At 37.5% G+C, this 24,328-nt stretch overlaps 2 protein-coding genes and 1 long non-coding RNA gene across 5 annotated transcripts in view; 1 reads left to right on the plus strand and 2 right to left on the minus strand.

Annotated features, from left to right (window-relative positions):
- PRIMPOL (primase and DNA directed polymerase) overlaps positions 1-643 on the minus strand; it is a 65,823-nt gene extending 65,180 nt beyond the window's left edge. For both annotated transcript variants that reach the window (XM_077144531.1, XM_077144533.1), the window contains exon 1: positions 317-643. The gene's annotated coding sequence lies outside the window, so the exon portion shown is untranslated. The remainder of the gene's footprint in view (positions 1-316) is intronic.
- A 166-nt stretch (positions 644-809) lies between these two features.
- CASP3 (caspase 3) lies at positions 810-18,564 on the plus strand. Of its 2 annotated transcripts, XM_077144480.1 has the most exons (8): positions 810-969; positions 3,819-3,872; positions 7,558-7,616; positions 9,777-9,901; positions 14,143-14,271; positions 14,615-14,790; positions 15,081-15,201; positions 16,744-18,564. In XM_077144480.1, exons 3-8 carry the CDS (start codon positions 7,564-7,566, stop codon positions 16,971-16,973), a joined length of 834 nt encoding a protein of 277 aa, XP_077000595.1. In that variant the 5' UTR covers positions 810-969; positions 3,819-3,872; positions 7,558-7,563; the 3' UTR covers positions 16,974-18,564. The 2 variants fall into 2 exon arrangements, with proteins under 2 accessions (XP_077000595.1, XP_077000596.1); XM_077144481.1 differs by lacking the exon at positions 9,777-9,901 and having other exon boundaries at positions 814-969.
- On the minus strand, positions 1,522-9,851 carry LOC143669885 (uncharacterized). The gene is made up of 3 exons (XR_013169106.1): positions 9,755-9,851; positions 3,799-3,967; positions 1,522-2,416 (listed from the first exon to the last, which is right to left on the minus strand). It is a non-coding gene; the product is annotated as an uncharacterized LOC143669885 (long non-coding RNA).
- Positions 18,565-24,328: the final 5,764 nt, after the last annotated feature.

Consider the following 24,328-nt stretch of genomic DNA (forward strand, 5'->3'; position numbering starts at 1 on the left):
AGCAATATATATAACCATGAATATTTATGTACAGAATACAGCCCCTTCCTTACACCGAAGAAACAAAAGTGTTGGGAGTAACCTAATACTTAACAAGCGGTCCTGACTTGGCGTCGTTATGTCATGAACTGCTTAAAATTTTGTGCAGAATTTCTTGCCCATGTGTGCTAGTATATTCTTCTAGAAAAGCTATTCATAATCAGCATTAAGGTGTGAAATGAGTTCCTGTCCCAAAACAGCGCGGGAACCAGGACGGCAGCCAAGGCTTTTGATTTAGGGTCATGGAATTGCCGTAAAGGAAAGGGAAAAAGATTACCAGTGCGGGTCCCGGCCTGCTCCCCTTCTTCCCACAGGTCAGACTGGGCGTCAGGCCGGCCTCGGCTCCCTTCTCTCCGTCCCCGGCCCGGGCAAGGCCTGTCTCTCTCAATTCACTCCAAAACCCCGGGCTTGGGATGGAAGCCCCCCGGCGGCGGACTGAACCAGCCACGCTGGCGGAACCGCGGCTTCAAATTAGGCGCGGGGGCGGGGCCGCGGCGCGGGCGCGGCGGGGTGGGGTGGGAAGGACCCGAGGCTGCCCGGCGGAGAAGGAAGGAGGCGGGCGGCACGTGCCGCGGCGGGACATGCGGGGCGTGCGTAGGCCTGACGGGGGCGGGCTCCCGGATGGAGACCGACGGAGTTCGCGGGCGTGCCGGGGGCGGGGCGTACGGGACTGGAGGAGGCGGACTTCCGGGAGGCGAGGGGCGGTGGGCGTGGGCGTGCCGGGGGCGGGGCGTGCGGAGCTGGAGGGACGTGTCGGCCGCAGGGGAGAGGTGTAACGGGCTGGGGGCGGGGCAAGGCGTCCTGGCGCGGGGTGAGACGGGGGCGAGCCCTGTTCGCTAGCTCACCTCTTCCCGCTGCGGCGCGCAGAGCTCCACTAGCACCGAGCGGAGCGGAGCAGGGTGTGCGGGAGCGGCCTTTGACGACTGTGCGGTGAGTGTCGCCCTCGCCCTTTCAGTCGCCGCGGCGCCCTCAGCCCTGGGCCCGCTCCCCTCTTACCTCCCTAGCCCAGCGCCGGCCCCGGGGCCCTGCCCGAGGCCACAGCTGCTCGGACTAGGCGGAGCTGGTAGGCACGCGCCTGGCTGCATCTCTTTTGTTTTGCCGCGACGGTGGGTGCGGGGATGAGCGCTGAAGCCCTGGGAGCTACAGGCCGAGGAGCGGGAGGCCGGGCCGGAAGCCCGGAGCTGGGCAGTAGGATGCTGATTAGTGACCGCGGCCGAGACTGCACCCTTGTGTGGTGGATCGCGGAGCGGAGGACTGACCCCGGGAAACGGTGCCCCGAGGGTGTGTGGCTGGCCCGGTGCTAACCGAGGAGAGCTGGCCCTGGGCCTGATTCTCTGGCTCCTTTGTGGTTTTTTTTTTTTTTTTAACAGGGGCTTGGTCTCTACTGCCCTGTGTATCTGGACCCTAGATTTTTAACTGTTAACTCTGTGGTTTAGCTTTTCCAGAGAAGTTATTTCGAGCATGATACTCAAATTCCTTTTAAGATATGATGGTTTTCTGCTCCTTCTTAGAATCTGTGAGCAAAGTCACTTAGGAGCTGCTCTGAAATCCCCTCAAGACATAAATTGAATAGGGTTACCATTTCACACTAGACACTCTTTATTCAATAAGCCCTTTCACAAGCTTTGCTTCCCAAGCTGCCTCTTTCCTCATTCTCAGTAAACGGATTCCCAGACAGTTATTCAGACATCCTCTTTCTGTTGCTCCTTCCTGCCCACGCCATCCCTTTCCCGATCAGCCCATTTCTCTCCATCTCTGATTTTGGCCACCCTAGACTCATCTGACTACAGCAGCCACCTAACTTATCTCCCACACTTCAGACCCATCATCCACCTCTTTGGCCCATTCTTTACAGCACCGACAGCTTTATGAAATGAAAATCTAGAAAGTCATGCCTGTATACCTTTGCCCTTAGGGTAAAGCCAATCCCTTTAACATCGTTAACAAAGCCAAGCGTTAGTTGGCCCCTGCCTTGTCTTTTACAATTGCCAGGTTTCACTTTCTGCACAGCTGTGTTAACCTCCATACCTGTTCTCTGCCTGGGCACTCTGGCATTCCCTTCCTTCCGACCCCTCACTTTTGCTTGGAGAACTCCTGCTTATCCTTCTATAATTAAATACTTCAAGGTTAGGTCTTCCTAATCTGTGTTTCTCTCACATCCAACATTTCCCTTATAACTTGTGTTATACCCTTTGCAGGTACTTGGTTCACTATCTTCCCTGCTAGATTGTAAGCCAAGTCCATGTGGACAGGGACCATGCTAACTTATCTTGGAGTTCCTTATTGTTTTTCTGTGCAGAGCCTGGCATTAATGTCTGGATGTCCTTCCATTTGTCTTGTTACTGCAGTATTATGCTTCATAATAATTATGCCCGACCTATGAAAAAAATAATCTGTTTTGGGATTACATAGGAAATTAAAGTTAAAAGAGGTGACTTAAGAAAGGGAAGTAAAATTTGGAGTCCCCGTAACAGTATGAATATACAAGATAGCGGTAGGAGATACACAGCAAGGTGCTTAGACCAGTCTGTGTCAAAATGTGCTTAGCCACTTTGAATGTGCTAGTGGTGACATGATCTCTAAGAATAAAATGTAAAATTTAAACCACCTCTGTCACAGCCTGGTGCTTGAGCTTTGGTTTTGCTCTGCTCTTTTGCCAAAGAAGGCTTTTGAAAGTGAGAATGTGTGGTAATGAATATAAACACTTCACTGGAGTGGCAGTAAACCCTGTTCAAGGTAAAAGCAATGAAACATTGTACCTAATTAAATCAAATTTCCTTTTACTATCCTGAAATAAAGCCTTGCCTCCTGCTATTTTAGGATACTGAATTCTCTTTTGACTTAGGCAATTACCATGTTCTTTACTCTTTTGCTTTCAAACCTAATTTGACACAATCTCTTACTGCTTCATCCCCTTTCTGATGCTATAGGCAACCTTTATTTTCATGAATGACATTTTTATTGATTCTGGTGCCCAGTATTAGGTAGTTTTTTAAGCTCTATCTTAAATGGGAATCACTAGTGTTTGGGCCTGAAAAAAGATACAGTAATTCTTAGACTCTTAGCTATGTTCTTAGAATGGTTTGTACACATTTAAATAAAAATGTAATGGAAGAAAAAACATACTCTATCAGACAACCTGAGACTAAGTCCTAATCACAACAATTTACTAACTCATCCATAAATTGGGTATGAAATACATACCTCACAGAGTCATGAGGATCTATGAGATAGTACCAGTAAATGTAAAACTATGTAATGTTAGTTATTTCTCTGCATATTTTTTTCTTGCCTTCAAATAATGCTCTATAAGAATATAAGCTTATAGAGTTTCTGAATTAGGGTAGAGTAAGATAAAATTATCTGATGTGGACTGTCTGACATCTGCCTTGTTGAGCTACTTTCAAATACTCCGTGACCATTGATATCAGCCCACATGGGGCCAGGGACTTTGTTTCATCCATGACTTCATATACTCAGAGTTTGATATAATGCTCTGTACACAGTAGGTGTTCAATAAATTATTATGGTGCAAATGTAAAATGAATAAATGCTACCGACTTTGACTTTGGGCAGTTTTGAGCTCTTTTTGGCATGCAGGACATTTTTAATCTGATGGTTATAAACCTGAATCCCAATTCACCAGGGCAGTGATTCTCAATAGGGAAAAGGGAACATTACAGGTTACTAGTGTATCTTTTACAAAAAGATCCTTCAATGTATATTTGTTTTATACAAAGTATACAGAGCTGCACTTACCTGTTTCTTTGTTCCTCCAGAAAGTCATCTCAGGACTTCAGTTGAGGGAGGGGAAGAAAGACTCCTCACACGTTGTAAGTACTGTTTTCTTTCTGGTTTATGGCATAAACTCTGGGGCTCTGAATCGTGTGTAGCACCCAGCTTGTCTTCCTTGGTCCTGTGGCACACACTGGGAAAAGGAAGGAATGGCTTTATTTGTTCTTACAGCATAATTGAGCTTCGTGTTTAATTTTGATTTCCCATTCCCATGTTTTTACCTTAATTACATAGTAAACATGAAAAGATTGACTTCACCGGGCACTGATATAAATTTTAGAAGTCCCAAAGGAAATTAAGAGACCAGATGGGAAAAGATTTCAGTAAAATCTCTAGTATAAGGCAGCTGAAATCTTATCGAAGCTGTTGTGGAAAGGATATTCTTTCTGTTTCACTACTTAATCTGGAAATGTGACTGCTTTTGAGACTTTGTCCTCTCTATCAGGTAATTAGTACAATCCTGATAATTTTTAGATTCTTTGACTGAAGTCCTCTATCCCCAGAGGTCATCCTGCAAAGGCTTCACCTTTCCTTTAGAGGCAACTAGAGGTATAAAAAATTTGTCTTAATGATTTATACTGAAAGTGTAATATGAAACCAATTAATTTTACTCTGAGTAATGAATTACTCAGTGATAGCAGAAATACCATAATCATCATTCTCATCTACTTCAAGATTTAGCATAAGTACGCTATTTATAGTTTCATTGTCTCTTCACTCACTTTCTGTCATATTATTTGGGCTATTTGTCTCCTCGTAATTAGAGTCTTTGAAGTTATGGATTTTTGTTTTGTTTCTTGAAATGATATCTAGCCTTATTGCTCTTGTATGGTACAAAGCCATACAATAGTGGGAGTCTGCCCTTTAAAGTCAGACAGATCCTGGTTTGAATCCTATTCAAGTAAAGTGATAGTAATAAATAGTATAAAATTACTGACAATATTTTTAACTTTTGAAGATCTGACTGTTGTAGCTTCAATGGCAAGCATTAAAGAGATCTAGGAGCTAGAGAGGTGATTCTAAGAACAGAATTACATGTTGCCATCTACTGTCAGTTGGTCTACTAGAACTTCTCCCTGGGACCTAATGTATGTTCAGAAATTTTACTTTGTTATTGTCAACATCTTGAAATGATAAGATTTGCACATATGCAGTAAAAAAGAAACAAATGAGTGCTAATCCATTGCTATGTTAGGATATATATTTTAATCCCCCATGTTTATTTTTCTTCTTTATGTTTTGTCAAGTTAAAATGACCTAAGAACCTTAACTCCTGTTATAATTTAGGGCTGTTAAAAGTATCTTCCCTTAGGAAATCATTTTTTTTACTCCTTCTAAGATGAGATCACCACCCACAGAATAATATGTTTTCAGCTGGGCATTAGCTGATGGGGAGGTGAGGTAATGCTTAGTGTAACACTTTAGTGAGTTCTGCAAGAACCAAGGCTCTGCTTCCAAGAATATGCGTTTTGTGCTTTCACTTAGAAAAAGCAGATGGTGACAAGCAGAGAGCAAATGCACATGTCTTCTATTATGAGGATTTTATTTACCATCATAAACATTTTTAGTAGTATATAAAGGTCAACTGACTGTTATTTGTGATATATAATATTCAGATACTGACCGTATATTAACGTATTTGTACCTGACAAATCCTTATCAAACATTAGGACATTTGGTTTTTGAAATCCTATTCTAAAAGAATTCGTATTTTTTTTCTCCCAGCCACAAATTAACTTACTGAAACAATCATCTATCTCATGCCTGATATCAGGTGTAATTAAGTCATTACTTGTATTAAGACTGCTCTATCTGAAGTGTTCTTTAACTTTTGAGAACTAATTGGTTAGAGAAAATTGTTTTACTGTATGAAAATGTAATGATAACTAAGATGTCACTTAATATTTCAGCAGAATCTTACATTAGTCTGATCAGATAAGTAAATATTTTAAAACTCTGGAAAGTTGGCTCCTATTTAAAATCTAAACCTTCTATTACCAGTGCAAGGACAGAATAGTTTTACCCCACAGCTTTATTGCTAGCAATGTTGTTAGACTATTTTAGTCCAAGAGTTATTGCACTATTTGTAAAAGAAAGTGTTTGATAAGAGATTTTAGAGCCTTAGTTACTGATGGGGACCTTTCAACGTTTAGGGGTTCCTGAACACATCACTAAAGAGCTCTGCATTTGGCAGGTTCATTAAAAGAGCCAATTTGGGGCAGTCTGCAGTTTCAAATATGACACTGACAGGAGCTCCAAGTTCAGCTTCTTTACTACTCTCTTATTTACCACTGTTTTTGCTCCAGATCTTCTACAACCTAGCCTTAAGGTCTAGAAAGATAGATCATTTATTTTCTCATGGATTGTAGTATAATATCAGTAAACTACTTATGTATTTGTCTATGTTTCTAGACGTGTTAGCATACTGTTCTCTCAGTTCATCTCATTAACCCAAACTTGGTTTCTCAGCTATGGATGAATATTTTGACTTATGGTCTTGCTTAGAATTGACATGTATACAGGCAAGTTCATCTCTGTGATATTTGTGGTTGAATGAAATTTAAGATTTCCTTGAACCTTTGTTGAATGCTAAAAAGAGAAAGGATAAGACTGGGGCATAGTGCAAAGCAGACAGGGGATTGTTCCATTCATCGTAGGAGAGTAGTACCCCTCTTTTTATCACTCTTGAAACGGCTGAAACAGGCTGGCTAATACTGGTTGATGTAGTTCAGTAAAGATATTTTATAAAATAATCCTTTTACTCTTTTCTAACTTTAGAAACAAAGCAGGGTGCAAGGGTAGTTCAGTGGTAGACTTTTCGCCTGCCACGTGAGAGACCTGGGTTCAATTCCCGGCCTATGCACTTCCCAAAAAGCAAACAGCCAAGAAAAACAAATAAATTCACCAGATGATGCTATAATAACAAGATACCACATGGAAAAAGAAAGAAATGTGATACCCGCCATACAGCATAAAAAAAAAAAAAAGCAGATATTATAGAAAAATTAGAAAATATGGAGGAATATTAAGAGATAAATAAGGTACCGGTAATCCTATCACTCAGACAGCTGCTGCTGTTAATATGTTAATGTGTAAAGATGTTTGTTTATTTTTGGTCTTTTTTCTTGTGTATATTTTAATTGAGAGTATAGTGTTTCATATAACTTTATAGCCTGTTTACACTAAGCCTTATATTGTGAGCATTTTACTGTATCATTGATAAGTTCTTTCAAAAAAATGCATAGCTGCATTAACGACTATTGTGGCTATACCATAATTTAGCTATTTCTCTGTTCTCAAATTCCTAATTTTTTTATACTACCCCCCCACCCCACCCCTGGCCATGATGCTTTCCTTAGGCTGCATTCTTAGAAGTATATTTCACTAGGTCAAACTTAAAGGCTTTTGGAGGTGAGGGAGATATAAATATATATAAATATATATAAATGTAAAAATTCGTCCAGCTGCATACTTCTTTATGTACTTCACTAGATGTAATTCAAATCTCAGAGAGAGAGAAATATGGGCTGCATTGTACATACTTTGCAAAGGATTGTTGATCTAACTCATAGAAACCTTTAACAATAGAGGCAAAGCTGGGGAAGAAGTGGTAATACTAATGTGAAATGTACATATAAAGTATTAATTTGGAGAACTAATCATTGGAATAATGAATATGATGCAGTGGTTTTATAATGACTGGTTCTATTTTTATATTCTAAGAATATCATGGAGAACACTGAAAACTCAGTGGATTCAAAATCCATTAAAAGTTCGGAAACGTGAGTATTTAAATGAATCTTACATAATTAAAGAAAGATGGTATATTTATAGCAAAGTTTGAGGATTGGGGAAGCAGAAGAGCTTTCAAGAGATCAGGTCTTGAAGACAACTGTGTGGCTTTTCACAAGTTAACTTAACTTCTCTGAATCTATCTTTAAAATGGAGATGATAAAACTTTTGTGGGATTCTGGGGAAGATTCGGGAAAACATTTTGAAAGACCCAGCACAGTGTCAGACCCATAGACAGAAACCCACTCCTGGAACCAGAAGGATGCCCGAGGAGAGAACTTAGGTGCTTCTCTGCCTTCCCAAATTGTTCTACGGAAGGTTTAAAGGTTTTGCTTTTAGGGGGAGTTTTGAGTATTAAGACTAAAATGAAAACCCAATTCTATTATTCAGGGGAACAATTCTTTAGTTATGGATTATCTTTTACCCTTTGTTTTTTTTTCTTACCTTCCTATTTATTAATGGTTCCACTAACTAGTAGATGGAGAAAGGAAAATGATCATACTCAAACACCTGTAATTTAATTCTTTCCTTTTATTATGCATTTAGGATTTTGAAAGTTTCTTTCTTGGACCCAGCATTCTTCTTCTGGGTTGCCCTGAGAATTACAACCTAATTTTAGTACTTAAGAATAGTTTTATAACGGTATTATATACAATTTAATAGTAATGATGTAGCATATTTCATTTAAATGTCAGCTTTAGGGAGCTAGGTTACAGGCAAAGGAATTTTCCTAGAAATTAAACCTTTGAAATGCAATCCCATTAAAAAAATTTTTTTTTAGTCATTTTAAAGTGATTTACCCATTTTCATTTAAATGATGTTGCATATGCAGTATCATTTAAGTAGTAAATCACATGGGAGCCCAAAACAGGTTTAGAGCTGTTTTGGTCTTATGGTAAGTACCCTCGCGTTCTCTAGCATTTGGAGTCTCTTCCTTTTGTCAGGTGTATGCACTCTCAGTCTGGCTGTCTGTGCCTGCCTCCTAAGGAGGCCTCGAGAGGGAGAGTGGAATGGGAGTAGGGAGATGGAGTTACAGCTCTGTGACCCATTGTCTGTGTGACCTTCGTCAAGTCACTCAACTTTTCAGGGTTTTAATTTTCTTATCCGTAAGATGTGTTGATCTTCACCTCTAGTTAAATATATAGTTCTCTTTTGACCTTTAATTTACTACTTTTAATCTTTTTTCCAAAATTTTCTTAGAATTGGGTAAAATATGAAAAAAATTTTTTTTCATTTTCCATGGGCAGGCACCAGAAATCAAACCCAGTTCTCGGGCATGGCAGGCGAGAACTCCGCCTGCTGAGCCACAGTGGCCCACCCAAAATATGAACTATTTTAAGGTTCAGTACCTGAGTATGGATTTAGGATATTGGTGTTTGGATCTTCCTACGCATGTTGAGTCTAGGTCTGGATCAGGGGTCAGGCTTACAGTCTGTTTTTTTATCAAGTTTGATTGAAGCATAGCCACATCCCTTCACTTACACATTGTCCAGGGCTACTTTCACAGCAGAGGTGAGTAACTACAACAGAGATTGTATGGCCTACACGCCTAAATACTTACTATCTGACCTTAGTCTAGATGGCAGATTTTTAGATGTGACCCTCAGTATTATTTATAATACTGTTTCTATATGTTAATGAGTTATTAATTTGTACAGCTCAGAGTTTAGGGAGCAATTAGGAATTTTTGTGTATATTGTATTTTTTGTGATATTTGCATTTTGGGGATTCTTGTAATTTCAGAATAATTTTCAAGATTTTAGTCTTACCTTAAAGGATAAAGTAGTCTCAAAAATGCAAGAAATTTGAAAGTTTAAAATCTATTCAAAAGTCTGTGTAGAGGAAAGTGCAAACTGTAGAGGTCAAAAGCCTAAACTCTGAAGCCCACCACATGCTTCCATTCGAGGTTCCCATGCTTCAGTTCTGCATACATAACCTTTGGCCCTTTTACTTTTTATGACCCTCACAGAGGCTCATTTCCTCTTCTGTAAAAGGGTTGTTGTGAAATTTCAAAGAGGAAAAGTTTAAATGAGGAAATTTAGCGTGCTATCTGGTATATAATATTTAATAAATGTTATCTGTTCTTGTGAGTTTTCTTAATGTGAGTAGCAGCATTGGTCATTCCTACCTGTCCTTTGATTTCCAAACAGAAAGATCTTCCATGGAAGCAAATCAATGGACTCTGGAATATCCTTGGACAGTAGTTACAAAATGGATTATCCTGAAATGGGTTTATGTATAATAATTAATAATAAAAACTTTCATGAAAGCACTGGTATGTATCTTACATAATTTTTAGTCCTTTTCACATATTTGTACCATGAGGCAGTATTGATATGTTATTAGTCAGAAAACTGTCACACAGAAAATCCATGAAGTAGAGATAGGGCGGGACCGTTCAGGTCTCACAGTTAACACAAACTGTTACTACTTCTACCCATTTTCCAAGTCTCTCCCTCCTTCCAGGAGCTGTCCTCCTGTCTGAATGCTTTGCCTCTTCTGCCCTAAATTCTGTAACCTTGCTTCTTTATCCTCCTGATCCCTCTTTTTTGCTGATAGAAAGCTCCCAACAGTATAGTGATATTTTCACTTTCCAGGAACTGTGCAAGCATGTCACAGCAAGTGTTCATTTAATTTTTACAATAGTTCCCAAAAACAACTGCTGTTAGATTCTGAAAGGTTAAAAAATCTTGATGAGTCATATGGATAATTTAGTAACACAGAGCTGAGATTTAAGCCTTATTCTGACTCCAAAACCCAAACTCTTAACCCATAATCTGTATCATTTTACTTCCTTTTATCTTTAGTTGCTCTATTGACTTTAATTTCTTATCTAACAAAGACTCTATCTTAAAGTAATTTTTCTTTTACATTCTTTCATCTTTTTAAAATTTATTTATTAATTAAAAAAATAAGAAAATAAAACAACATACATAATCAGTAATTCACAATATCATCACCTAGTTGCATATTCATCATTTCTTAGAACATTTGCATTAATTCAGAAAAAGAAACAAAAAGACAATAGAAAAAGAAATAAAACGAACACAGGAAAGAAAAAAAAAAGATTATACCTATCATACCCCTTACCCCTTGCTTTCATTGATCACTAGCATTTCAGACTAAGTTTATTTTAACATTTGTTCCCCCTATTATTTATTTTTATTCCATGTGTTCTACTCGTCTGTTGACAAGGTAGATAAAAGGAGCATCAGACACAAGGTTTTCACAATCACACAGTCACATTGTTACAGCTGTATCATTATTCAGTCATCCTCAAGAAACATGGCTACTGGAACACAGCTCTACATTTTCAGGCAGTTCCCTCCAGCCTCTCCATTACATCTTGAATAACAAGATGATATCTACTTGATGCATAAGAATAACCTCCAGGATAACCTCTCGACTCTGTTTGGAATCTCTCAGCCATTGACTCTTTGTCTCATTTCCCTCTTCCCCCTTTTGGTCGAGAAGGTTTTCTCAATCCCTTGATGCTGAGTCTCAGCTCATTCCAAGATCTCTGTCCCACGTTGCCAGGAAGGTCCGCACCCCTGGGAGTCATGTCCCACGTAGAGAGGGGTAGGGTGGTGAGACTGCTCGTTGTGTTCATTCTTTCATCTTAAGCTCTTGAACTGATTTTTGTCTCCTTCTTTTCTTAAAACCCTAAATTTTGTATACGTACTTTAATCTTGCCATCTTCGTTTCTTTTCATTCCCTGTTGAACCTGTTTTTTGTTTTCTACATCTCCTACCCTATTAAAATTGTTCTCTTTAAACTCCCTGTGGCTTGATTGCCAAACCTCCTAAGTTTCTATATTACATAAGATTTGAATCTAATAATAAATTTCAAAATATTTTTCTAGAAAAAAAATGCCTCAAAGTGCTGGAAAGGTATTTAACATTTTAATGTATTTGTATTTCCCAACATTTTTGCTGGTCAGTTTTTGTTTTTATTGACAAATCTTCATACACATATAGTTCATACATGGTATACAATCAGTTACTCACAGTATCATCACTGTATATTCATCATCATGATCATTTTTAGAACATTTGCATCACTCTAGAAAAAGAAAGAAAAAAGAAACAGCTCATACATCCATACCCCTTGCCCCTCCTTCTCAATGACCACTAGTATTTCAATCTATCCAATTTATTTTATCTTATCCCTCCTATTATTTATTTATTTATTATCCATACTTTTCTATTCATCTGTCTTATACCCTCAATGAAAGGAACATCAGACACAAGGTTCTCACAACCGCACTGTCACTTTGTAAAAGCTTTATCATTATACAGTTGTCTTCAAGAATCAAGGCTGCTGAAACACAGCTCAACAGTTTCAGGTACTTCCCTCCAGCCATTCCAATACACCATAAACTAAAAAGGGATGTCTATATAATGCATAAAAATAACCTCCAGATTAACCTCTCGACTCTGAAATCTCTCAGCCACTGAAACTTTATTTTGTCTCATTTCTCTCTTCTCTATTTTTGTCAAGAAATCTTTCTCAGTCCCATAATGCTGGGTTCAGGCTCGTCCAAGGAGTTCTGTCCCATGTCGACATTGCCAGGGAGATTTATACCCCTGGAAGTCATGTACCCTGTAGGGGGGAGGGCAGTGAGTTCACCTGCCAAGCTGGCTTAGAGAGACCTTGTCAGTTTTTTTAAATTGCCTTTATTCTTAATGTGCAGTCAATATTGTATCCTACCTGTTCAACTGCTATTTTTCCATGTTGCTACATAATTTTCATATCTGTTATTTTAATGATAACACTTCATTCTATAAATATACCATTTGCTTAATTTGCTATCTGAATGAACATTTTGGCTTTTTCCCTGTTACTCATTTTTTAATTGACGCTGTGATATTTCTTTCAATTGTTATTTTAATAGTATTAGAGTGAATTTTTAGTTATGTAAACTGGATCCCATTTAGGTGACTACTGAGGCAATCGAGGTATGAGGTGTTTAGAACCAGGGCAGGAGTGAAAACAGAGAAAAGCTGGATTACACTGCCAAGATACGCAAGATTAGTTAGAAGGAATGAAGAGAGAGTAGGTGAAAATGGGTCTCTGAACCTGAGTAGTGCCATTTTTATTACTTTTGACTAAGTTGAGATACAGTTTTTCAAAAAGTAAAAGACAAGGCTAGTACGATGGTGGCTCAGCAGGTAGAATTCTCGCCTACCATGCCGGAGACCCAGAGTTCAATTCCTGGTGCCTGCCCATGTAAAAAAAACTTTTAAATGTTTGCTTCTAGATATTCTGCTTCACATTGCTAGTTATGGTACCCCTTCCTGTAGGATTTTAAACTGTTGAACCTATTCTTTAAAAAAACAAACAAAACACACGTCATTCCACTCTACCCCTGTCCCCCTAAAAATATTTAGACCAATAGTCTCTGGCTTTTTCCTTAGATTCAGTTTTTCTGTTTTGAAATTGGAAAGTCATAATCTTTAAGCAATCTCTGGCAGCCATGTGCTCTCTTCTGAGGGGCTCACCAGTTAGCACCAGATGTCACTGACCTGGTCAAACAGCTGCATGCTATCCTCGGCTTTCCTCATGTCAAAACCTTGATAAGCTTATTTTAATTTTCTAGAAAGACCACATGTCCATAATAGAAACATCAGGAATTACAAATTAGTTAAAAAAAAAAAAAAAGATGAAAACCACTCATCAAACTGCCCAGAGATAATCAGTAATGTTTTTGAAGCATAGACATCCTCTCTTTACTATATTCGTACATATTAAATGTACTCAGTTCTAAGGTGTGTTTCCCTCAGATTGTAGCATTTTTGAAATCCAGATACATTGTAGGATGCATACGCTTTTGGAGAAGATACTGTACAGTGATAAAATGCTAGGATCCCTGGATACAGGTCTAACAGTAGTTACTTTAGACAAGCACTGTAACTGTTCTGTGCTACATCTCCACATCTATACAAATAAGGCTAGTAATTACCTCATGGTGATTGGAAGATTTAAGGAGATTACTCACAGCAGAATGCTGCTAGTGGGCAGTATTAATGTACCATTTTTTTTTCCTTTAACCTTGGAAAGATATTATGAAAGTAATAATGTATCTTAAAATTGCGAAACACTTAGACTCAAGGAAATACAGTTTTTCTTATGTGTTTTAAGAAAGTAGGATCATATTTTCTGTTTTTTTTTCGTTTTAAAACAATGACATTTTTTTCCCATGGAAATGTTGTCTACAAGATTTTAATGGCAACACAACATTCCATTATATGAATTAATCATAACTTGTTTAACCAGATCTCCATAGTTTGGCATTTAAGTTGCTTCTGTTTTCACTATCAAAGCAGCTATGAAAGATATCCTTGTGGCCGTAACACTAATAACAGCTTATATTATCAAGTGTCTTATATGCCAAGAAATTAAAGAGATTTTTGGTTGCCATAATCAAAATAATTAGAATTTTCTTAGCTTTTTGAAAGGATTAATTTATTGTTTATTGTGTCTGTTGTGATTAAAAGTAATTGTTTCTGTTCCAAGGTATGGCATCGCGGTCTGGTACAGATGTAGATGCAGCAAACCTCAGGGAAACATTCAGGAACTTGAAATACCAAGTCATGAATAAAAATGATCTTACACGTGAAGAAATTATGGAATTGTTATATAATGGTAAGAAATAATTCAAAGATGAATCTTTGTTGTTCAATTTTATATTATGATCTAGCCATAATTACAGATATAGCATAGTATGATCATTGTAGAATTATACTGTACATAATCCTCAACTTACCTATTTTTGTAAGAAGTGAAAAAAGTTATTCATGCCAAGTCCCTTAGATGGATTGAGGTATTTCGTTCTGCCGTACATTTGGTTTAGATCATCTCTTAGTTCAATTCTTGATTTCTTGATTTCTTCATCTTATTCCCATACATCTTATTCCCATATCTGACATTGTTGAATAAAATAATGTGATTTTTTTTGTTTTTTCCTAATTTGTAAATGTCTTTCAAGTTTCTAAAGAAGATCATAGCAAAAGGAGCAGTTTTATTTGTGTGATTCTAAGCCATGGTGATGAAGGAGTAATTTTTGGAACAAATGGACCTATTGACCTGAAAAAATTAACGAGTTTCTTCAGAGGGGATAATTGTAGAAGTCTAACTGGAAAACCCAAACTTTTCATTATTCAGGTAAGGTATAAATGGGCTAAAGTCAACTTGTTTATTAAAGATTAATCAGAGATTAATTTACTCAATTGTGGATTAGTGAAAAGATTTATCCCCCACCCCCACCCTGCAGCTGTGCTATTGTTACTTTTTTAGTCATTTAAACTACCACATTAGGAGAACCGGAGTAAATTTTAATTTCAAGCTTATACAACAAAAAGATTCAGCATAATTTTTATTACAGTTTTCAGAAATAATACCAAGTTGTGTATATATGTATTTTTTTGAAGAAAAGTTTGTTTTCTAACATCCAGGCCTGCAGAGGTACAGAGTTGGACTGTGGCATTGAGACAGACAGTGGTGTTGATGATGACATGGCATGTCAGAAAATACCAGTTGAGGCAGACTTCTTGTATGCATATTCTACAGCACCTGGTAAGAAACTTGCAAATAGCCTTATAAGTAAATAGTAAATTAATTGTACTGGGACTAATTGTAGAATTAAACAATGAAAAGTGTTACAAAGGCTATCAAGATTTTGATGTTTCTAAAGAACAACTAACTTTCTATATTTTAGAGTACCTTAACCATAGAGAGAAGTTTCAGATAGTTATCTTTGTCAGAAGTTTGGGTAGAAAAATTCATATAGGTAGGTAGGTAGGTAGGTAGGTAGGTCTATCTATAGATAGACCTACATCTAGCACAGTGTCATTCATGAACTTAATACCAGGTAGGATGCTATGCTGCAGCGTAGACGAAGGCCAGAGCTTTACCTACTTTTAGGAGTAGGAGAAAAGTATGTTTCCCAGAATTCTTTGGATGATAGGAAATAAAGCTTTCTTCAGAGGGGATAATTGTAGAAGTTAACTGGAAAATCCAAACTTTTCATTATTTGGGTAATGTATAAATGAGCTAAAGTCAACTTGTTTATTGTAGATTAATCAGGATTAATTTACTCACTTGTGGATTAATGAAAGGATTTATTTTTCTCCCTGAGGCTACTGTACTATTGTTACTTTTTTATTCATTTAAACTACCACTTAAGAGATGCAGAATAAATTTTAATTTTTGACTTACAAGGAAAAGATTCAGCATAATTTTTATGCAGCCTTTACATTTACTGGAAATGAATAGCACAGGAGAAGGTAGAAGTAGAATGGAAGAAAAGAAAGATGGTAAAAAATATATATTAATAGGCTATGACCTCCACTTTTGTGTGGTTGTAATGCACGTGCCATCATCATATAAGTAAATGTTTATTGATCATGCAACTATTTATAATCCAACTAGCTCAGGGTGTCACAAAATTTGGAAGCATAGGATAAGTGTATTTTTAAACAGTTGTGTTACATCTTCCTAAATATGTTTAATAGGGTTTCCTTAACCTACAGGCATCTTTCCAGATGAAGTACTTCCTAAATTTAAAGCAATGGTTCCAAGAGTTAATCTGAAAAAATAGACTGTTTTCCCTCTTTGGGATTTTTGGATACTCTGTGGTGTGTTTATTATATTTTTTTCAGATGCCTTGTAGACAGATTAATGACCCTCAAATTTGTGCATACATGTGCAATTTATTTCTTGGATCAGCCAGTACTGAAACAAGATTAAATCTGATTGAAATACAATGCAATTTGTAATTCCTTTGTATTTATCTTTGCTTATCTTCTGCATGTTTACCTGTTTTTAATCTTTTGGAAGGAGAGCCAGAAAATAGAACTCCATTAATTGAATGGTAGAGTTAGTCCACAATCTGTCTTCCTTGGTGAAAGCAGAGGTATATGCACAGTACACATTTTTTTCTCTCTCTCTTCAACATCGTTCCTCCTGAAACCAAAGGTTTCACTTTTTTTTTCTTTTTTATTGCTGTTAAGACGTGTGAAATTTCATGCTTAATTTTATCTTTGTAATAATGTAGCAATTTATAAAATCAGCAAAAATCAAATAACCGTGGTATTTTGGTTATAATTTGCTTTTTAGGTTACTATTCCTGGCGAAATTCAAAGGATGGATCCTGGTTTATTCAGTCACTTTGTGCTATGCTGAGGCTTTATGCTAACAAACTTGAACTTATGCACATCCTTATTCGAGTTAACCGAAAGGTAGCAACAGAATTTGAGTCCTATTGCTTTGATTCTACTTTTCATGCAAAGAAGCAGATTCCATGTATTGTGTCCATGCTCACAAAGGAACTGTATTTTTATCACTAAAGAAATTGTTGGGTTTTTTTCATTTGTATGCCAAGTGTGAAAACGTTTGATACTGTATTTTCCTCTGTAATTTAAATCTAACCTAATACTTCACATGGTACTTTGAAATATACCACTGTCATGTAATGGAACCACTATGCAACTACCTCAAATTCACAATCTGGTAGTTGAAATTGAACTTAATTAAGAATAAAAAATGGATAATGTTAGAATCATTATGAGAGGAAATGATTGTAAATTACATCTTTCATAATTAACAAGTTTTAGTGATATTGTGCTATGAATTTATTATGAAAAAGTTAAAATTGCAGTAATGAATTTTAATAGTATGTTCCTTCTTAAGGCTATGCATTCTTGTTTTTGTCAAACTATAGAAATGATAATGTGGAATGATGTATCCTAGAACTTGGGGGTTCATAGGCATGGCTGAAGCCTTGAAAACCTTTTCTTTTAGAATTTGTATTTGGAGATAAGTCAACTGCATTTTAGATTATTTATCTGAGCTCATGGTTTTGTGTTTTGTCTCAAGCATGTCTTTGTTGCAAAAAATCATATTTAGTATTAAAAGGGGAGCTAGAAGTTTTATTTGAGAGAAGGTATGAGCAAACTGAATTGATTCTTTTAAGGCCAAATGAAACGTTAATCAAGGGACAGAGTTACAAATATAGGGTGCAGAAATGCCACTGGTCCCTCAGCATAAGTATCCTCATTTGTCCCTGTACAAATCATTTGCGCTTCTAATACAAGCTATTTTTGTAAAAACTTCAAGCTGTTGATTATAAGCCATAGGGGATGAAGAAATTCTGGAAGTACATACTAAAATACAACTTTTATAACAAAAGTGGAATATAAGGAAAGAAGACAAAATCAATCATCTGGACACTCCATAAATAGAAGATACTTTGATCCTAAGCAGAAACACTGGCAGCCTATGCAATGAAAGTGGAACCATAAACTACAGCTTCAGTAAAGGGACTGTCAGCTGATTTCTTCATGTATATTGGTGTGTGTGGAGGATGCCCCCAAGCAGGAATTTCCAAGTAAGAAAATGAACCAAATCAGAAACTTTGGAAATGGAAATTTCCCAAAGGTGGTGAGAGTCACAGTAAAAATCACAGTACTCCTCGTAGTAAAATTTGAGCATGTTAAGTTATTTTCTGATGAAGTTTACAATCAAAGGAAAATAGTGGTAACATTATATACTGTTCTGAAATGAAAGGACCATGGCACACAGGATTTTAGAAGTAATCCTGTCTGAGCCTCTACTTTGGTACACAGGAAAGCTGAAGGCCAGAGAGGAGAAGCAGAAGGACCCACAGCCAGGGAGGACAGGCTCCCAGCCTCCTCTCTCGACAATGTTGAGCTGTCCCTGCCCCATGGGGTCTCACTGGCTCTCAGTCTGACAATTGAGGTGAGCTTTCTTTTTGCTCAAAGCAAGGGACTTACATTCATAAATGACAGTTATTCATTTTGATTAATTCTGTAACTTTTTCTAAGTAAATATGGCATGTATGTTAAAGTTGGCTCCTGTGTGACAATTTTGTAAAATTTTACTTAGAATTTTTATTGCAAAATACACATTTTAACTTAACAGTGTGTTCGAGTGTTTTTGTTCTTATTTTTGATATTGTGCTACTAATTGAAAGTGTTTTTTTTTTTACCAAGAACTCAATTTGGAAGGGTTAAAGAAAATGCAGCAGAACACTGATATATTGAAATGATGGCAAATTACCGAATGGGATAAGCAAATCTCTTATGCTTTTTGGATGTTTCAGAAGTCACTGTTCTTTAAATGACAATGAAGTTCAATTTGTGCTTGCTTTGTTGAGTGGCAACAGTATAAAGGATATTGCTGAAATGAACATTTTCTGCCATGTATATTTTAAATTGAGCTAATGGGGACAACGCCTAGGGGGGACATGGAACGAACTATTGCTGGTCACTGATGGCTACCTCTGGGAGATGGGGTTGAGGAGATGTTTACTTTTTATTTCATGTACTTAGAAAAAGTATATATGAAAGTGGAAATGTGGGTCAATTTAAATTTCTTTTGTTATTTCTTTAATGATTATGTATTACTTTTTTAAGTTGGAAAACAAAATAAAATTGCCCTCAAGGGAAACAGAACTTCTGAAACAGTAAAGGTTGGCATAGATGACTTCTTTAAGACTCTTAAAACTATGAATCTGTAATAGGTTGAGGAAATCTAGCTTAGTCTATCCCCCTACTATATAAAGACGTCTTAGATATTTAAAAAAAGACTAATGACCCAATAGAAAAATGGGCCAAAATCAACATACAACACACACACATCTCACAGCAGAAGAAAGACCAGTGTCCCTTAAACTCAGGTAAGAGCTTAATCTTCCTTGTAGTAAGAGAAATGCATATTAAAACTAAATTAAGGTATATGATCTGTCAGCATTCAGATTGGCAGAAATCAAAAAGTTTAATAGCCTATTCTGTTAGCAAGGGCTCTGAGTAAATGGGTACTTTTATGCTTGGTGGGAGTCCTTGTAGAGGGGAATCTGACAAAACCCATCAAATTATTAACTCGCTGGGCTAGCAATCTCATTTCTTAGAATCCAGCCTACCCATATACCTGCACATGCAAAAAATTATATGCAAAATAATTCATTGCAAAATCGTCTTAATGATGAAAAATGGCAGCGACTGAACTGTCAAGAGAATAGGCTGAATACCTATGGTATATTCATGCCGTGGGACACAATGTTGCTATAAAACAGAATGAGGAGGGTCTTACTCAACTGTTATGGAAATAACCTCCCACATACAGGGTTAACTGGGGGCAAATGGGACATGGAACACAATATATAGTACACTGTATTTTGTGTAAAAGGTGGGAGTGTGGGAGGAAAATGTATATTTGCATAAGGAAACACCAAAAGGATAAAATAAACCAATAAAAATTGAAAAGGCAGATGGGAATAGGGATGAAAGTGGGACTTCTCAGTATTTACCTTCCATATCATTTTTACTTTTTTGGACCATGTAAATGTATTACCTGACTTTGAAGAGGGAGTTCAACTGAGAGGGATAAAATTAACTTAGTAATGTAAGAATGGTTCAGTACAGAGTATAGGAGTGGAGAGTTGCCGTAAATTTTCAAATAGCAAACTAAATAGAATATCAGCATTAGTGTCTTAATTCATTCTCTAGTTGTTCCATCTTTATCTTTTGCAATATGATTGATTATCACAAGAGCAGACCAACAAACAATCACAAAAGAATTTCCATGCACAGAATATCTATTGTTTACTTTATTGATAAGGAAAAGAACAGAGGAACTGACAATTTTAGGAATGATGTTCAGAAAAAGCACGAATCTCCCTTTCAAGAAAATGCTTTTGCCAAATTTAAACTTCGTATAATAGCTATTATGGGGAATGTTTGAGATGAAAATCCATTTATGTTTTTGGGTGACTTAAAAGTAAACTTAAGGACCTAATAACACCACAGTTCCCTTAAAGGGAAGTAGACCAATTTGTTGAAAGCCAGTTCACTAATTTTACCAAAATATTTCCAGAAACTCATTTCTGTTCGGCAGGTTTAAGGAATGCTGAGGATGCCAGTGCGACTGAAGGAGAGTTGAGGAGGGAGAGTAGATGAAGTCAGAGAGGGGCCATGTCATGCAAGGCCTTGGAGATTCTCCACCTAGAGATCTCACTTCAGTGAGAAAGTGTGAGCAGAGGGCAGGCCACGGTGGCTTAACAGGCAAGAATGCTTGCCTGCCATGCCAGAGGACCCGGGTTCGATTCCTGGTGCCTGCCCATGTTAAAAAAAAAAAAAAGATGTAAGTGGAAAAAGAAGAGGCTCAGCATGTAAAGACCTGGTAAAGGAAACAGAAAAGGACTGCTAGAGTGATAGGTGTAAAGTAGCAGAATAAAGAGTGAGAAAGCCAAGGAAGAAATCCATTTTGAGAAGTGACCAGTTGTGACAAACTACTGAACGTTCAGAGAAAATAAAAATTTTTAGACATGCATTTTGTTTGTGACAGGAGGATACAAGGTGAGCTTGATAAGGGATTTTGGGGTAAATATTGAGGTAGATGGCAGCTTGGAATGGATTAATAGATGATCTGGAAAGTTAGGAAATGGAAATAAAAAGTATAAGCAAACTTGAGAAATTTAACTTTGAGAGACTTGGGGAAGAGAAAAGGGAGCAGCTAGAGGAGTAAGTGAGCTGAAAGAATGTTTTTTTAATGGAAGAGATTTGAGTATGTTTAAATGCTGATGACTAGGAAGAGAAAGATCAAAAAGCTGGGGGTTGAAAAACATGGAAGAGGAACTCATTAAGTTAAATCTGTTGGGGGAGGGGTAGGCACTTTTTTTTTACCCTAAAGGGAGAAATGATAAGAGGCTGGGTGCAAATAAAGCTGGGTGTGTTGTTTCTGTGGCAGAAAGTTAAGGAAGTTCCCTTTCGATAACTTCTATTTTTCTGTGATATAGAAGACAGGAACTCTACTTTATGTTGGAGAGGTGATAGTGGGAGCAAGGATTTTAGGAGAGTAAAGAAGGTTTGGAACAATCTGTGTCAAGACTGAGAAAGTAAGTTGACCAGAGAAGTTTATTTAATTTGCAGAGCAGTGTTGAAAGCCCAGTTGAAACTGATGATTATGACTCAACAGTTGTACCAACCTACGCTGTTGTGTGATTTTTATCTAATTACACTCAAGCTGCTTCTGTATTGGCATGTGTGCCAGTTTGAATCTGTTATGTACTCCAGAAAAGCCATGTCCTTTAATCCTCGTTCAATATGGCTGGGTATAATCTTTTTTATTATGTCCATGGAGATGTGACCCACCCAGTTGTGGGTGGTAAGCTTTGATTAGATGGTTTCCATGGAGATGTGTCTCCACCCATTCAAGGTGAAGTTGTTTACCCTTAAAGAGAGAACCATTTTGGAACCATTTTGGAAGAAGCCTCAGAGCCACCAGAACTGACTGAGCCAACCGAAAGGACAGAGACCCAGGGAAGCTGTTGAAGAAGTCTGGAAAGAAAGCTAGCAAACATCACCATGTGCCTTTCCAGCTGAGAGAAACCCTGAATGTCATCAGCCTTCTTGAACCAAGGTGTCTTTCCTTGGATGCCTTGGATTAGACATTTTTTATAGGTTTGCCTTAATTTGGACATTTTCACAGCCTTAGAACTATAATCTTGCAACTTAATACATTCCCCTTTTTAAAAGCCATTCCATTTTAGCCATATTGCATTCCAGCAGCTTGCAAACACAGCATGGATATTGAGTGTGTTGAGTTTATACAACTTTGGGCTTTGCTAACATTTATAACAAAAGAGGAGCCATATGTTTCAGAAAACTGCAAAATGAGTTATTGAATTGATGGACCATGGAGTCTAGGCTGCATTGGGAAGGAAATGAAAACAAGAGGGGCTGATTACAGGAAATAAGAAGAGTAGTCTGTGGCCTGGTGGTCCTGATGAAGTTTAAGATTCATTGTATTAAGTAGTGGAGCACAAAGATGAAAGTGATGGGAGGTTATGGTAAAAGAATGAGTTTTCTATATTAATCATTTGGAGGTGGGGCAAATTTGGACAAGAAAAGGATGTAAGTGATTGAGTAGATGGGCTGTGTAGCATGAAAGAGACCATTAAAAGGATGTCATGGAATTATGAGGTGAGAATATTGGATATGTCCTTTATGAGCATCGATTTCTTATTGAAATGGGATTCAGTATGTAGGAGTATACTATTAAAAGAATGTGATATATTTTGGTTGTGTTTATAAGCGTTCGGTTTTTAGGGATTAAAAAAATTCATCTTTTGTTTTTGTCAAGTTTTTTTTTTAAGCTGCCATCTATTACTGGCATTATTAATAGAAGAGACATTTTAATTCCCCACCTCCTCATTTCCCACTCAACCCAAAGTATGATGGGGCATAATCTCAAAGGATAATCCTTCCCAAGGAAGGGCATTGTGTTTATTATTGTACACACACACACACACACACACACACACACACACACACATTCTATTATCCTTAACTTTTCTCAGTTTGCCAGGACCAAACCTCTTGCAGATTGAAATGGTCCTTGAGCTAGCATTTAGGAAGCACTACTCTAATTCATTAAAACAAAATTTCACCTGCCACTTGAAATAAATTTGTATTCTTAAAAACTTTGCTTCCCTGATGACACTTGGAGATGCAACAATGACTAGCAATGGCATAGAATTGCCTCAATACAAATCTCCATACCAAAAAATTTCCTTGTACTCCCTTATTATGTTATTATTAGTGAGATACCAGAATATTCCACAGATAAAATAAAGATTCCAATTTAAGCTTTTATTTTTGTTCAGATTTATCTGACTTGTCAGTTGATTCTGAGCAAGAAAAAAATGAGTGTGATATGGGAGGATCTCTTGTCAGTCTATCATATAGATAGTCTGATTAGGAAATAGCTAAATGCTGTAAGCATGTGGGTATAGTGAAATACGATATTTAGGTTCCACTCTCCGTTAGGCCACTACTAGTAAAGCGATCCTGGCAAAGTTACAACATCCTTTTTCTCAGTGTCCACATTTGTAAAGTTAAGGGGTTGAATTAGATGCTCTCAAGGGACCCTTCCAGGTCCAACATCTATATAAAAGTAAAAAGCATTCTGAACTGTTCGTCTTGTGGGCCATAGTTCTCAAACTTGAGCATGTGTCATAACCACAGTGTTAGAAATGGACATGTAAGGCTCCATTCTTATTCAGTAAATTGAGGATGAGGCCCAGGAATGTTTGTGTTTAGCAAGCTCTTCAGGTGATTCCCATTCTCTCAAGGACCTTACTTGGAGAAACACTGTTAGCAGTCTGTTTTACCAGTGAGCCAAATGCCAAAGGAAAGCCTTGACCAATAACTTTTCTGCTACATTCGGGTATAACTGTACCATTTTTTTCTATCTCCTACTTTCAAGGTGTATATCAAAGTTCTGTGACTAGGGCCACGGTGGCTCAGCAGGCAAAAATGCTCGCCTGCCAAGCCAGAGGACCCAGGTTCAGTTCCCGGTGCCTACCCATGTAAAAAAAAAAAAAAAAAAAAAAAAAAAAAAAAAAAACTTCTGTGACTAAGTGCCCATCTCTATCTGTGGGCAGTTTATACAGTGATCATTCTTAGTGGCTAAAATAAACTGGGCCAGAATAGAAGCAGCCTGGTAAAGATGGAGGATAAAGGGACCCAATCTGGGAGGTGACAGACGTGATCCAGATTTGGAGGGATAGAGGGAAGAAACATGCCAGGAAGGAGACAAAACCTAATATTTTGTGACACAACCATATCTAATATTATTTAACTATCTTCTAAGTGGGTTTTGAACTGCAAAAAAGTAAAAG

This window comes from Tamandua tetradactyla, chromosome 26 (genome assembly GCF_023851605.1).
Source record: "Tamandua tetradactyla isolate mTamTet1 chromosome 26, mTamTet1.pri, whole genome shotgun sequence".
In the NCBI taxonomy this organism is placed as follows: Eukaryota; Metazoa; Chordata; class Mammalia; order Pilosa; family Myrmecophagidae; genus Tamandua; species Tamandua tetradactyla.